At 39.9% G+C, this 16,059-nt stretch overlaps 1 protein-coding gene across 10 annotated transcripts in view; it reads right to left on the minus strand.

Moving 5' to 3' along the window:
- CENPJ (centromere protein J) overlaps nucleotides 1–16,059 on the minus strand; it is a 61,635-nt gene that overhangs the window by 18,219 nt on the left and 27,357 nt on the right. For 9 of the 10 annotated variants that reach the window (XM_047873517.1, XM_047873481.1, XM_047873487.1 and 6 more), the window contains 2 exons: nucleotides 6,922–7,087; nucleotides 3,064–3,306 (listed from right to left, as the gene is read on the minus strand). In XM_047873517.1, coding sequence (XP_047729473.1) covers nucleotides 3,064–3,306; nucleotides 6,922–7,087 — 409 coding nt within the window. The remainder of the gene's footprint in view (nucleotides 1–3,063; nucleotides 3,307–6,921; nucleotides 7,088–16,059) is intronic. The other variant, XM_047873533.1, reaches the window with a different exon arrangement.

Here is a 16,059-nt window from a genome sequence, read left to right on the forward strand (position 1 = left end):
CTCTCTCTGTCCCACCCCTGCTTGCACTCTCTCAAAAATATATAAAATGTTTAAAATAAATAAAACTTTTTTAAAATTTAAAAAATGAAAAAAAATTGTACGGAAGAGAAAATATATTTACAGTGCTGTACCGTATTTATTGAAAAATTGTGTGCAAGTGGACCCACACAGCTCAAACCCATGTTGCTCAAGGGTCAACTGTATATTCATTCTTCAAGTGAGGGCATAACAGACAACATAAAATGAAAGTCTGTTGCCAGATTAGCCAGAGAAGAGGGCAGTTAGTTACTCCTCAACATCAGCAAAACCCCCTTATCTCTACCTCTCCTGTGAACACTTCTCAACCATCTTGCTCCACTTTGAGCCCTAGCTCCTTACTAAGATGGCTCACCACTGCCTCCTTCTAGGGATGGAAATTTCTCACCCTCAGAATTTACACCCCTAGGTTTAGAGGCAGGGTACAGGTAGGTCTTCCTTGCTCCCCATCACTGATTCCAACCAAATCTCTCTCCTGCCTAACCACCCCTGTCCTAGTTCTGTGTCTCATGTCCACAACTCACACAACACGTACTCACCTTGCCAGGAGATAACTCCACTGCCTTAGCTTCAGTTTCCCAACCTACTCTATCCTCCTTCAGCCATGGACACCAATGGACAAACTCTACAACTGGTCATTATCAATATGTGCAATTACCAATAACTGCAAACATCTCATTTTCAAAGCCTTTGAATCCAGAATGTGGGGAATTCTACAAAATAATTACCCTGGTCTACTGAAAAAGCCAATGCCATTTAATAAAATGCTATAGTATTCAGGGGTAAGATGCCATGATTTCTGCAATTAGCTTCACATGGTACAGCAAAACACATACACACAAGTGGTTAAATATTAACAGTGATTGAATCTAGGTGACTCTTCAGGTGGTCATCCTATTGTTCTTTCAAATGTCTCTATTTGGGGAAGCTGTTATAATAAAAGGTTTGGGGAGATGGGGAGAACCCCACTTTCTTCAGACTGCTATATCTAGCTCATTCCTCTAACACCCTAACTCCACCAACTGTACAGGGTCCTACAATTCATTAATCCATGTAGATTTTCTATGTCCCTCAAAACCTTATGGTCTTATGCAGCTTAAACCAAGTTTCACCGCAGTGACTCTGGTTGCCTCCATGCCCTCACTCACTTTGTGGTATTCACCTGGATGACCACACCTCTTCTAAAATATAACTCTCTACCACCTTACAACCAAAATGCTGAACAAGAAAATAATGCAAACAACTCTCACCTGAAAATATGATCTCTAACCTACATAGGCTCCCAAAGCAGTCCAGGAACCAGACTACACTTCCCTAGTTCCTTTGCCTTTCACTCTCCTTCTCTCATCTCCCCAAACCTCCTACATCTTCACTCTCAGCTGACGACCAAGCTTTCACTTCACTGACAATACTAACATTAGGAGGGAGCTTCCTACCAACAGGTACCACACATTGAGCCTGGGTTCCACACCTTCAACCTTCTGCTACCAGGCACATGCTGTCCATGTGTCCTGGCCAAGGCCAGACCCTCCCTTCATTCCCTAAATCCCCCCTTCTCTCATTTATGAACATTGCTCCAACAATTTCTTCCCACCTTCTCCTGCATCGGCATTTTCCTCTTTACTGAATCAATTCTGTCAATACAGAAACACTTGTTACTTTTCCCATTAAAACAAACAAAACAAAAACAAAAACAAAAACAAAAACAAAAACAAAAACAAAAACAAAACCTTTCCTACAGCCACTACCCCTTCTCTTTCCATTCACTGCAACATCTCTCCAGAAAGTTCTTATTCTCTGTCTGAAACTTCTCATTCTCTCTTATCTAGTCAGGCTTTTACTTTCAACACATTCCTACGTGGTAAATCCAATGACCAATTTTCAGCCCTCATCTAACTTAGCAGCAACCTTTGACATCGCTGGCCACTCTCTCCTCTGGGAAGTACTTTCTTTACTTGGCTCTCAGGACACCACACTGGCTTCCTTAACTCCATCCTCTGGTTGTCAATTTTCCTCCCCCCATCTTCTCATACTCTGGCTCAGTACGTGGATCTCTTTACTACCCACGCTTTTAGCTTTGGTGAACTCCGCCAGCCCAAAGCTTTACCACACATCCTGATGACCCCTAAACTTTTAGCTCCAATCTGACCTTCTCCTGCTATGTACATAACTTCCCAGACAATATCTCAACCTGAGGGCTAATAGGCATTTCAAATTTACCCACCTAAACCTGAGATCCTAATATCCACGCTCCCAAGAAATACATGCTCTTTTCTTGTGGTCTCTTACAATAAATGGAAACTCTATTATGCCAAATCACTACACTACACTTGGAAGCCATTTTTTTTAAAGTTTATTTATTTTTGAGAGAGAAAGAGACCGCATGAGCGGGTGAGGGGCAGAGAGAGAGAAGAGAGAGAGAAAGAGAATCCTAAGCAGGCTTTGCATTGTCAGCAGAGAGCCTGATGCAGGGCTAGAACTCACGAAACTGTGAGATCATGACCTGAGCCAAAACCAAAAGTCGGATGCTGAACCAACTGAGCCACCCAGGAACCCTACTGGAAGCCATTCTTGACTCCTTCCTTGCTGTCACATCCAATATCCAGCTTATCAACAAATCCTATACACTTCTCAGCCCTCCACTGCTGCTCTTCCAGTCTAAAGCCCCTCTCATCTGTGGTGTGAATAACAGTAACAATCTCCTAACTGGCATTCCCGATCATGCCTATAACCTTCTCCTCCCCATTCAGTCTACAGTCAACAGCAGACAGAGTGACCTTACTAAAATAAAGGATCAGGCCCCCTCTTCAACCATAGCCCTCCACAGCTCCACTTCTCCCTCAGAGGAAACACCCAAGGGCTTACAGGAATCAACTAAGGCCTAATGAACTCTGTCCCACCTCCCTCTATCACATCTCTGATCACATCCCCTACCACTCTCCCCACTTCCTCTGCTCCAGCTCTATAAATTTGAGGGCTCAAATATTTAATATCTCCCTGACTTGACGAAACTGGCTCCAAACCTACCATGGATCCATCTTTTTTTGTGGCAGTCACACACGGACCCATCCTTATGTTGCTCTCTGTAGCTTCTGCTTTCTTCCAGGCGTCTAATCGGAATCTTTCCATCACTTTTATTTCTTCCCTGAGGTCTGTGTTCTCTCTGACCAACATTTCTATTTGGCTTCTAAGACGGCCATGTGTGCTTGACCATTTTGCTTCCTTTCTTTTCAAATCTTCCTGTAAATCTGCTATCTGCTGTTTCAAAGCCTCTCAAAACAAAACAACAACAACAAAAAATTACTAGAATAACGCAATAGAAGAAAAGAGATACATCATCAAAACATAAGTGCTGCCGTAGCACAGGCAGCAGAAAAGGGAAGGCTTGGTCAATCACATTTCAAAAACATCAAGTTTTTCATGAAAAGGGAAAGGAGTTCAGGGTAAAGACTCACCTCATACCATCAACAAAACTGATTCCAGAAGAAGGAAGGCACTACTAAGGAGTTCACTGCAATAACACTGCCATGAGGTAATAAAGGTCTACACTAAGCTATTAATTGAAATAGAAAGAAAAACAAATGGGAGATTATCTGGTAAAGAAAAAACTAACAGGAATCATGACTAATTGAATGAAGAGCTGAGGTAAAGGGATGAATAAAACATTCAAAGTCAAAACCACCAGCCCTGAAAGCAGATTCTGTTTCAGATTCATTAGAAGAAATGGGTTTTAAGAAACTGATCTGTTTCAGATGGACTAAATGACATTTGTGAAGAAACTCCTAGATGGGGCGCCTGGGTGGCACAGTCGGTTGAGCGTCCGACTTCAGCCAGGTCACGATCTCGCGGTCCGTGAGTTCGAGCCCCGCGTCGGGCTCTGGGCTGATGGCTCAGAGCCTGGAGCCTGTTTCCGATTCTGTGTCTCCCTCTCTCTCTGCCCCTCCCCCGTTCATGCTCTGTCTCTCTCTGTCCCAAGAATAAATAAACGTTGAAAAAAAAAAAGAAATTAAAAAAAAAAAAAGAAACTCCTAGAAATGTCTAGAAGCAATTTGCAACTGTACAAATAAAAATCAAGACCAATGTCAAAACTAAGGAAAAATTCATCACCTACATGGCTTATGTGGGTGCATGATATGGGGAGTGCCTGAAAGCTGAGGCAAGGAGCATGAGCAGAAGCAAGATCTCCTTGCCCACCACCTGAGAACTCACCTGAAGGCAGTGAGGAGCCCTAAGGAGCTCATTAATACGCATGAAATAAAAAAGTACATGGCAGCAAATGAAAATGAAAACATGACAGTCCAAAACCTTTGGGATGCAGCAATGGCAGTCCTAAGAGAAAAGTTTATTGCAATCCAGGCCTACCTCAAGAAGCAAGAAAAGTCTCAAATACATGACTGAACCCTACACCTAAAGGATCTAGAAAAGGAGCAGCAAATAAAGTCTAAAGCCAGCAGAAGATGGGAAATAATAAAGAATAGAGCAGAAATAAATGATATTAAAACAACAAAACCCAGCAGAACAGATCAATGAAACTAAGAGCTGGTTCTCTGAAAGAATTAATAAAATTGATAAACCCCTAGGCAGACTTATCAAAAGGAAAAGAGAAAGGACCAAAACAAATAAAATCATGAATGAAACAGATCACAAACAACACCACAGAAATACAGACAACTGTAAGAGAATATTATGAAAAATTATATGCCAAAAACTGGGCAATCTAGAAGAAATGGACAAATTCCTAGAAACATACAAACTACCAAAACTGAAACAGGAAGAAATAGAAAATGTGAGCAGACCTATAACCAGCAAAGAAATTGAAACACTAATCAAAAATCTCCGAACAAACAAGAGTAGTCCTGGGCCACATGGCTTCCCAAGGGAATTCTACCAGACATTTAAAGAAAAGTTAATATATATTCTCGTCAAACTGTTCCACAAAACAGAAATGGAAGGAAAACTTCTAAACTCAATCTATGAGGCCAGCATTACCTGATTCCAAAACCAGACGAAGACCGCACTAAAAAGGAGAATTACAGGCCAACATCCCTGATGAATCTGGATGTAAAAATTCTCAACTAGATATTAGCAAATCTAATCCAACAGTACATTAAAAGAATTATTCACCACGATGAAGTGGGATTTATTCCTGGGCTGTAGGGGTGGTTCAGTATTCACAAATCCATCACCATGATACACCACATTAATAAAAGAAAAGTACAAGAGCCATATGATCCTCTCAATTGATGCACAAAAAGCATTTGACAGAATAAAGGACCCATTCTTAACAAAAACACTCAACAAAGTAGGAATAGAGGGAACATACCTCAAAATCATAAAGGCCATATACGAAAGACCCACAGCTAATATCCTCCTCAATGGGGAAAAACTGAGAGCTTTGCCTGTACAGTCAGGAACAAGACGGGGATGTCCACTCTCACTGTTTCTATTTAAACACAGTACTGGAAGTCTTAGTCTCAGCAATCAAACAATGAAAAGAAACAAAAGGCATCCAAATCAACAAGGAAGAAGTCAAACAATCATTATTCGTAGACAACATGTTACTCTATGTAGAAAACCCGAAATACTCCACCAAAAAATTGCCAGAACTAATATATGAATTCTGCAAAGTAACAGGATATAAAAATCAACATACAGAAATCTGTTGCCTTTTTATACACCAATAATGAAGGAGAAGAAAAAGAAATCAAGGAAGCGATCCCATTTGCAATAGCACCAAAAACTGTAAGATACCTAAGAATAAACCTAATCAAAGATTTGAAAACTACAGAACACTTATGAAAGAAGTTAAAGACAACACAAAGAAGTGGAAGAACATTCCATGCTCATGGATTGGAATAACAAACATTGTTAAAATGTCTATACTACCCAAAGCAACCTACACATTCAATGCAACCCCTATCAAAATACTACCAGAATTTTTCACAGAACTAGAACAAATAATCCTAAAATTTGTACGGAGACACAAAAGACCCCAAATAGCCAAAGCAATCCTGAAAAAGAAAAGCAAAGTGGGAGGCATCACAATTCTGGACTTCAAGCTGTATTACAAAGCTATAGTCATCAAGACAGTATGGTACTGGCACAAAAACAGACATATAGATCAATGGAACAGAATAGAGAACCCAGAAATGGACCCACAAACGTATGGCCAACTAATCTTTGAGAAAGCAGGACAGAATATCCAATGGAAAAAAACAACAGTGCTGGGAAAATTGGACAGTAATATACAGAAGAAAACTTTTTGGCTTTTCAAAAATAAATAAATAGTTAAGAGTTTGCAAGTATTAATAACTGGGGGAAAAGAAGCCCAAAAGCTATGAGAAACATCAAAGACAAGCTAACTAAAACAGATTTTTACTACAAGACCAGAAAGTCAAACCAATAAGTGAAAGAGAAAGGTAACTATTAGAGAAAAACATACAAATGTAGTGCTGGGAAAGATTGGTGAGCAAGTGCTCTACCCAAAGGAAGAGTGCAAGATTTACAGTTAGTACAGAGGGCTTCAATTCACATAAATGAACAGAATTAACAGCATTTGGTATGTGGGACATTAAACAGGTCAATGCAACATGACACTGGTGAATTTCCAACTCTTGGCTTATTAATTCACCGATGCCGTTATTGTAGTCTTTTTTTTTTTTTTTTTTGGAAGACTTTGGTAAGAAAACAACTGATATATTTCACTCTAAAAGCCAAAACTACAAAAAATGTTCTTCATGTAGTATCTCAGATTATTTGTTGAGTCAATGAATGATTAATAAATTGATACCCAATTTCTCTTTGACACATCATATAACTCTGAGATCCTTACTAGACTGTCATCCTTACTAACTCATATAAGTATAACGTAAAGAACTGGCATACCTGTATTTCCTCACGTTCTTTTTTATCTGGAAAAGTTCTTGCAACTGTAGTATACTTCTCAAAAACTTTCCGTTCCTTTTGTAGCTTCCTCATTTCCTCCTTTTTAAACTCTTCTATCCGAGTCAATTCTTTTGCTTTCTGTTGTTCAAAGTCTGTAATTTCTCTCCTAAAATGACCAAACCGTGTTATCATCTAAAGGGACCATCTTAATGGAGTAATCCACATGTGGTACAAAACGGAACACCAGGGACAGCCTAGGGATGCAGGAACTGCTGGTCTTAGTGAATCCATCTTCCATCCATCATACTGAAACAGCTGTCAATTAATTCCATGAAGCATTCCCCCAATAAATATTCACTGAGCATTTGCTATGAATGAAGCACTACCCTAGGTACTGGAGAAACCACAGTGAAAAAAACCAAACATCCTTATTCCCATGAAGCTTCTCATTCTAATGGGAGAGACATAATAATAAACGAGATAAAATATATGGCACATTAGAAAAGTGTTAAGGGGAAAAATAATGCAAGTAAAGAGTGTAGGAAATAGCAAGGAGACTGAAATTATGGATGGGGTCATCTTGCTGAGATAATATTTGAAGTAAAATCTGAAGGGACTGAGAGAACAGCCACGATGATATATGGACAAAACAGCTCGGGAAGAGGAAACACCACAGGCAAAAAGCCCAGAGGTAGGAATATGCCTGATGTGTTCAAAGATCAGCTAAGAGGCCAGGGTAGCTAAAACAGAGCGAACAAGAGACAGAACAGCAGGAAAAAGTGTCAAAAAACAAACAAAACAGAGGGCCCAGATGAATTCAGGTCTTATAGACCAGTGTGGGGACTTTGGTGTTTAGCTTAGGAGAATGCTGATCAGAGAAACTGTCATAACCCAGGTTCATTCTGAGGCTCTGTTAAGAACATATGGAGAGTGACGCCGGCCAGATAGTGGAATAGGACGTCCCCAGCTCACATCTCCCTACACAAACAACAATCTGACAGCCAACCACAGATAAAACTGCTTTTGTGAGAGCTCTAGGATCCAGGTAGGACGTTGAGAAACCCCAGGGAAGCCTAAGGCTGAGGACAGCCACTTTGAGAAGACAGTCCCATGGCCCACTGGCAGGCTTACCAAATGTGGTCCTAGCTACAGGCCTAAAACAGCCCAGTCTGTCTGGAGGCTCAGCTCCAGCCCCATCTGCCAAAGGACCCAGGAGGAGCCACACCCAACTGTGTCCCCTGGTAACAGGCCCACAGACCTCAGTCGTGACTATAAAATCAGAAACAGTCCTGTAACCTGGCTCCAGCCCTGCTCTATTGTGGTACTGGAGTCAGTCCTGCTCACCCAGGGACCCAGCAGGAGGACTGAGGAGCCTAGCAGGAAGCTGCTCAAAACCTGTAGGAGCCACACCCATTCTCACTCCTGGTAACAGACCCGCTGTCTGCACACTCAACAGTGGACCTGAAAGCAGCCCCACGATGTAGCTTCAGCCCTGCTGGACTCTGGTCCTAGAGCAGTCCTGTGCAACTGAGGATCTGGTAGGAACCGCATCCGTCATGTCCCTGTTCACAGACCTGCCAATTAAGGACACTGTGGACTCAGCAGTAGGCACACTACAACCCCACTCAATTATGATCCTGGAGGCAGACCATCAGTCCAGGCATCCAGCAAGAGAAGGTCTTCACCTGCCAAAACTGGTCTGTTAAGACAAAAAGAGCTTTTTGGCCTTTCAAATGCAAAAATGTCAACACAAGAATTAGGCAAATGTGACACCACCAAAGGAAACTAGTAAATTAATAAGGCTCCAGTAACCAATCCCAAAGAAATGCAGATCTAGGAACTGACAATTCAAAATAATTGTTTTAAAGAGTAAACTACAAGAGAACACAGATAAGGGCGCCTGGGTGGCTCAGTCGGTTGAGCGTCTGACTTCGGGCTCAGGTCAGTATCTCATGGTTCGTGAGTTCAAGCCCCACGTCGGGCTCTGTGCTGACAGCTCAGAACCTGGAGCTTGCTTTGGATTCTGTGTCTCGCTCTCTCTCTGCCCCTCCTCCACTCGTGCCATGTCTTTCTTTCAAAAATAAACATTAAAAAATAATTTTTTTCACAAAAAAAAAGAGAACACAGATAACTCCACAAAATCAGGAAAATAATACCTGGGAAAAAAAACAAACAACAAGTTCAACAAAGAGACAGAAATCATTAAAAAAAACCAAAACTATAGTTACTTAAAACTAAATAAATAAATAAAACTTAAGTGGTGCCTGGCTGGCTCAGTCAGAAGACCATGTAACTCTTGATCTCAGGGTCACGAGTTCAAGCCCCACAGGGGATGTAGAGATTACTTAAAAATAAATAAAATAAATAATACAAAAACAGAAATTCTGGAGCTAAAGAATACATGAATAAAGTGTAAAATACAATAGAGAACTTCAACAGCAGACTTAAGCAGAAGAAAGAATCTGTGAACTCAAAAACAGATAATTTGAGGTTAGCCAGTCAGAGGAGAAAAAAGAAAAATAATGAAAAAGAGTGAAGAAAGCCCATGGGATCTATGGAGCACTACAAAAGAACCAATATGCTCATTATGGAAGTCTCAGAAAGAAAAAACAAGCAAAATCAACAACCCCCTTAGAAGACTAAGAAAGACAGAAGACTCGAATAAAATCATAAATGAAAGAGGACATGTTGCAATAGATGCCCCAGAAATAAAAAGGATCATATTATGAACAATTATATCCCCAAATCTGGATAATCTAGAAGAAACAGACAAATTCCTAGAAACATACAACCTACAAAACTGAATCTAGAAGAAACAGAAAGGCTGAAGAGACCCATAATAAGGAGATTGAATCAGAAATCAAAAACCTCCCAAGAAAGAAAAGTTCAGGACCAGATGGCTTCCCAGGTAAATTCCAGCAAACATTCAAAAAATAATTAATACCAATCCTTCCTGAACTTCTTCCAAAAAAAGAGAAGAAACACTTCCAAACTCATTTTATTATGAGGGTAGTATCACTTAGATGCCAAAGTCAGACAGTGACACCACAAGAAAACTACAGGCCAATATCCCTGATGAATATAAGATGTAAAAATCCTCAATAAACACTAGCAAACCAAATCCAACAGCACATTAAAAGGATTTACACCATGACCTAGTGGGATTCATCCCTGGAACATAAGGCTGGCTCAACATATCAAATCAATTAATGTGATGCAAACTGGTGCAGCCACTGTATAAAAGTTTGGAAGTTCTTCAAAAAATTAAGTATAGAATTACCATATGATCTACCAATTCCAACCCTGGGTATATACCCCAAAGAACTAAAAACAGAGACCTGAACAGATATTTGTACACCAATGTTAGTAGCATTATTCACAATAATCAAAAGGTAGAAACAACCCAAATGTTTAGCTGTGAGCCAAGAAATGCCAAGGATTGCCAGCAACACACTTCTCCTACCCCACCCCTCCCCGTCGGCCCTCACCTTCCCCAAGAAGATACTCTCCTCCAATACAAAGGAGATACTCTCCTCCACCTCCAAAAAGAAGAACGGCTTCTCCCCCTCCCCCTCCTAAACAAAGGGCATTGCCATCTCCACCACCAAAGTGTGGGTTCTCCCATTCTCCACTTACCAAACAAAGAACCTCCCCAGTCACCAAGAGATATTCACATTCATTAATATCAAAGCATAGGAAAGGGTCTTCCCCAAGCCGATCTACCCAGGAGCCCCAGTTACCACAACCAAACAGCATTCACCCTCACAATGGCTTCGAGGTCCTCAGACCTCAAGTCCTCCACCTGTTCGAAGAGGAGCATCATGAATCACCCCAAAGTAGGCAGTCCCGATGTCCAAGTACTAGGCCCATCAGGAGAGTCTCCAGGACTCTGAAACCCAAAAACACAAAACAGGCTGCCTCACCAAGCCCTCAGTCTGTAAGGAGGGTTTCATCCTCCCAATCTGTCTCAGGATCTCCTGAGCCAACAATTAAAAAGCCCCCACCAACTCAGTCTCCTGTCCAGTCTCAGTCACCCTTTACCAACTGGTCACCAGTGGTACCAGTCAAAAAGGCTAAAAGCCCAACACCAAGCCCATCTCTGGCGAGGAACTCAGACCCAGAAAGAGGTGGGAAGAAAAAGAAAAAGAAGGACAAGAAACACAAGGAGGATAAGAAGCACAAGAAGCACAAAAAACACAAGAAGGAAAAGGCCGTGGATGCACCTGCTGTGGCTGTTGTACCCCTGCAGCCATTGCTGCTCCCACAACCACATCAGCACAGCCGGAACCAGAGGCAGAGCCTGAGCCTAAGGAGACCAAAAGCGAGCCTGAAGACAATCTCAACGACTGAGAAAAGCACTTGAGTGAAAAGGCACTGAGGTCGATGTGGAAGGCTCAAGGGTCCCCACAGTCTTAGGTGGGAATGTGTGTTATGATGTACATTTTATTTGGTCTGTACACAATTCAATTTCAAAATTGCTAAAATGTGTTTGAGCTTTAGACTATAACATTTGTTGTAATAATTGCTAGGTTGAAGTTCACCATGTAAAAAAAAAAAGGGCACGGATTTGCATTGCAAACCAAAGGTGTCCACAGTGTATTAGTGACATTCTTTCATTGACAGCTGACATAAATTCATTTCAAGTGAAATATTTTAAACCAAAAAAAAAAAAAAAATCCCCTTTTAAAAAAAAGGAGGGTTTCAATATTGTGGGCATTCTTACAGTTTCTTTAAAGGCCTTGGTTATTCCTAGAGGTTTTCCTTTCTTTTGTTTTTTTTTTTTCTTTATTTTTTCTCATTTGAGTCTTAGCACCCATTTAAGTTATGATGCTTGTAAACGTTGTAAACGTTGCAAGGACCACAAAGTACCAGAGACATCACTACAAGCATAAAACCTACAGTTAACACAATGACTCTAAAACCATATCTTTCAATAACACTGAATGTAAATGGACTAAATGATCCAATCAAAAGACACAGGATATCAGAATGGATAAAAAAACAAGAACCATCTATTTGCTGTCTACAAAAGACTCATTTTAGACATGAGAACACCTTCAGATTGAAAATGAAGGGATGGAAAACTATCTGTCATGCTATTGGAAGTAAAAGAAAGCTGGAGTAGCCATACTTATATCAGACAAACTAGACGTTAAATTAAAGGCAGTTAACAAGAGACGAAGAAGGCATTATATAGTAATTACAGGGTCGATCCATCAAGAGCTAACAATTATAAATGTCTATGTACCGAATTCACAGGCACCCAAATATATAAAAGAACGAATCACAAACATAAACAATCTTATTGGTAGGAATGTGGTAATTGCAGGGGACTTTAATACTCCACTTACAGAAATGGATAGATCATCTAGACAGAGAATCAGTAAAGAAACAAGGGCCCTGAATGATACACTGGACCGGATGGACTTGACAGATACATTTAGAACTTTTCATCCTGCAGCAGCAGAATATACTTTCTTCTCGAGTGCACATGGAACACTCTCCAACATAGATCACATACTGGGTCACAAAACAACCCTCAATAAATATAAAAGAATTGAGATCATACCATGCACACTTTCAGATCACAATGTTATGAAACTTGAAATCAACTACAGGAAAAAGTTTGGAAAACCTCCAAATGCATGGAGGTTAAAGAACATCCTACTAAAGAACGAATGGGTCAACTAGGCAATTAAAGAAGAAATTAAAAAATATATGGAAATAAATGAAAATGAAAATACAACAATCCAAACGCTTTGGGATGCAGCAAAGGAACTCCTAAGAGGAAAATACATTGCAATACAGGCCTATCTCAAGAAAAAAAAAATCCCAAATACAAAATCTAATAGCACACCTAAAGGAACTAGAAGCAGAGCAGCAAAGAAACTCCAAAGCCAGCAGAAGAAGAGAAATAATAAAGAGCAGAGCAGAAATAAACAATATAGACTCTAAGAAACCAGTAGAACAGATCAATGAAACCAAGAATTGGTTTATTGAAAAAATAAACAAAATTGATAAACCTCTAGCCAGGCTTCTCAAAAAGAAAAGAGAGAGGACCCAAATAGGTAAAATCATGAATGAAAGTGGATTTATGACAACCAATCCCTCAGAAATACAAGTAATTACCATGAAATACTATGAAAAATCATATACCAACAAACTGGACATCCTGGAAGAAATGGACAAATTCCTAAACACCCACACACTACCAAAACTCAAATGGGAAGAAATAGAAAATTTGAACAGACCCATTACTAGTGAAAGATTAAATCAGTTATCAAAAAATCTCCCAATAAATAAGAGTCCTGGACCAGATGGCTTCCCTGCAAAATTCCACTAGACATTTAAAGCAGAGTTAGTACCTATCCTTCTCAAGCTGTTCCAAAAAACAGAAATGGAAGGAAAACTTCCGGACTCATGCTACGAAGCCAGCATTACTTTGATTCCCAAACCACACAGAGACCCAACAAAATAGGAGAACTACAGCCGAATATCCCTGATGAACATGGATGTAAAAATTCTCAACAAGATACTAGCAAATCGAATTCAACAGCATATAAAAAGAATTATTCACCATGATCAAGTGGGATTCATTCCTGGGCTGCAAGGCTGGTTCAATATTCACAAATCAATCAATGTGATACATCACAGTAATAAAAGAAAAGATAACAACCATATGATCCTGTCAATAGATACAGAAAATGCATTAGACAAAATACAGCATCTTTTCTTAATAAAAACCCTCAAAAGTCGGAATAGAAGGAACATACCTCAGCATCATAAAAGCCATTTATGAAAAGCCCACAGCTAATATCATCCTCAATGGGGAAAAACTGAGATATTTCCCCCTGAGATCAGGAACACAACATGGATATCCACTCTCACCACTGTTGTTTAACATAGTGTTAGAAGTACTAGCATCAGCAATCAGACAACAAAATGAAATAAAAGGCATCCAAATTGGCAAAGAAGTCAAACTTTCACTTTTCACAGACAACATGATACTCTACATGGAAAACCCAACAGACTGCACCAAAAGTCTGCTAGAACTGATACATGAATTCAACAAAGTCACAGGTTACAAAATCAATGTACAGAAATTGGTTGCATTTTTATACACCAATAATGAAGCAACAGAAAGACAAATAAAGAAACTGGTCCCATTTACAACTACACCAAGAACCATAAAATACCTAGCAATAAACCTAACCAAAGATGCAAAAGATCTGTATACTAAAAACTATAGAAACTTTATGAAGGAAATTGAAGAAGACACAAAAAATGGAAAAACATTCCATGCTCAGAATATTGTTAAAATGTCAATACTACCCAAAGCAATCTACACATTCAATGCAATCCCAATCAAAATTGCATAGGCATTCTTCTCAAAGCTAGAATAAGCAATCCTAAAATTTGTATGGAACCACAAAAGACCTCAAATAGCCAAAGTAATATTGAAAAAGAAAACCAAAGTGGGAGACATCACAATCCCAGACTTGCCTCTACAAAGCTGTAATCATCAAGACACAACAGACACATAGACAATGGAATAGAATAGAGAACTCAGAATTGGACCCACAAATGTATGGCCAACTAATCTTTGACAAAGCAGGAAAGAGCATCCAATGGAAAAAAGAAAATCTCTTTAGCAAATGGTGCTGGGAGAACCAGATAGCAACATGCAGAAGAATGAAACTAGACCACTTTCTTATACCACACACAAAAATAAACTCAGAATGGATGAAAGACCTGAATATGAGACAGGAAACCATCAAAACCCTAGAGGAGAAAGCAGGAGGAGAGGAGAGAAAGAGGAGAAAACCTGTCTGACCTCAGCCGCAGCAATTTCTTACTCAACACATCTCCAAAGGCAAGGGAATTAAAAGCAAAAATGAACTATTGGGACCTCATCAAGATAAAGAGCTTTTGCACTGCAAAGGAAACAATCAACAAAACTAAAAGGCAACCAAAGGAATGGGAAAAGATATTTGCAAATGACATATCGGACAAAGGGCTAGAATCCAAAATCTATAAAGAACTCACCAAACTCCACACACAAAAAACAATAATCCAGTGAAGAAATGGGCAGAAGACATGAATAGATACTTTTCCAAAGACATCCAGATGGCCAACAGACACATTAAAAGATGCTCAAGGTCACTCATCACCAGGGAAATACAAATCAGAGCCACACTGAGATACCACCTCACACCATCAGAGTGGCTAAAATGAACAAATCAGGAGACTATAGATTCTGGCAAGCATGTGGAGAAACAGGAACCCTCTTGCACTGTTGGTGGGAATGCAAACTGGTGCAGCCACTCTGGAAAACAGCGTGGAAGTTCCTCCAAATATTAAAAATAGAACTACCCTACGACCCAGCAATAGCACTGCTAGGAATCTACCCAATGGATACAGGAGTGCTGATGCATAGGGGCACACGCACCCCAATGTTTATAGAAACGTTTTCAACAATAGCAAAATTATGAAAAGACCCTAAATGTCCATCAACCGACGAATGGATAAAGAAGATGTGGTTTACATATACAATGAAATACTACTTGGCAATGAGAAAGAATGAACTCTGGCCATTTGCAGCAACGTGGATGGAACTGGAAGGTATTATGCTAAGTGAAATACGTCAGTCAGAGAAAGACAGATACCATATGTTTTCACTCATGTAGAACTTGAGAAATTTAACAGAAGACCCTAGGGGAAGGGAAGGGGAAAAAATAGTTACAGAGAGGGAAGCAGGCAAACCATAAGAGACTCTTAAATACAGAGAACAAACTGAGGGTGGATGGGGGGTGGGGGAAAGGGGAAAGTGGGTGATGGGCATTGAGGAGGGCACTTGGGATGAGCACTGGGTGTTGTATGTAAGCCAATTTGACAATAAATTATATTAAATAAATTTAAAAAAAAAAGAAAAGAAAAGAAAAGAAAAGAAAAGAAAAGAAAAGAAAAGAAAAGAAAGCATAGTTCCACTGGATGCCTTGAATTCAGACTTCTGGCCTCCAGAACCATGAAAAAATAAATTCCCGTTGTTTTAAGCCACCTCATTTGTGTGTACAGTTGATCCTTAAACAACATGGTTTGAACTGCATAGATCCACTCATAAACAATTTTTATAGTACA

This window comes from Prionailurus viverrinus, chromosome A1 (assembly GCF_022837055.1).
Source record: "Prionailurus viverrinus isolate Anna chromosome A1, UM_Priviv_1.0, whole genome shotgun sequence".
NCBI classification, from domain to species: domain Eukaryota; kingdom Metazoa; phylum Chordata; class Mammalia; order Carnivora; family Felidae; genus Prionailurus; species Prionailurus viverrinus.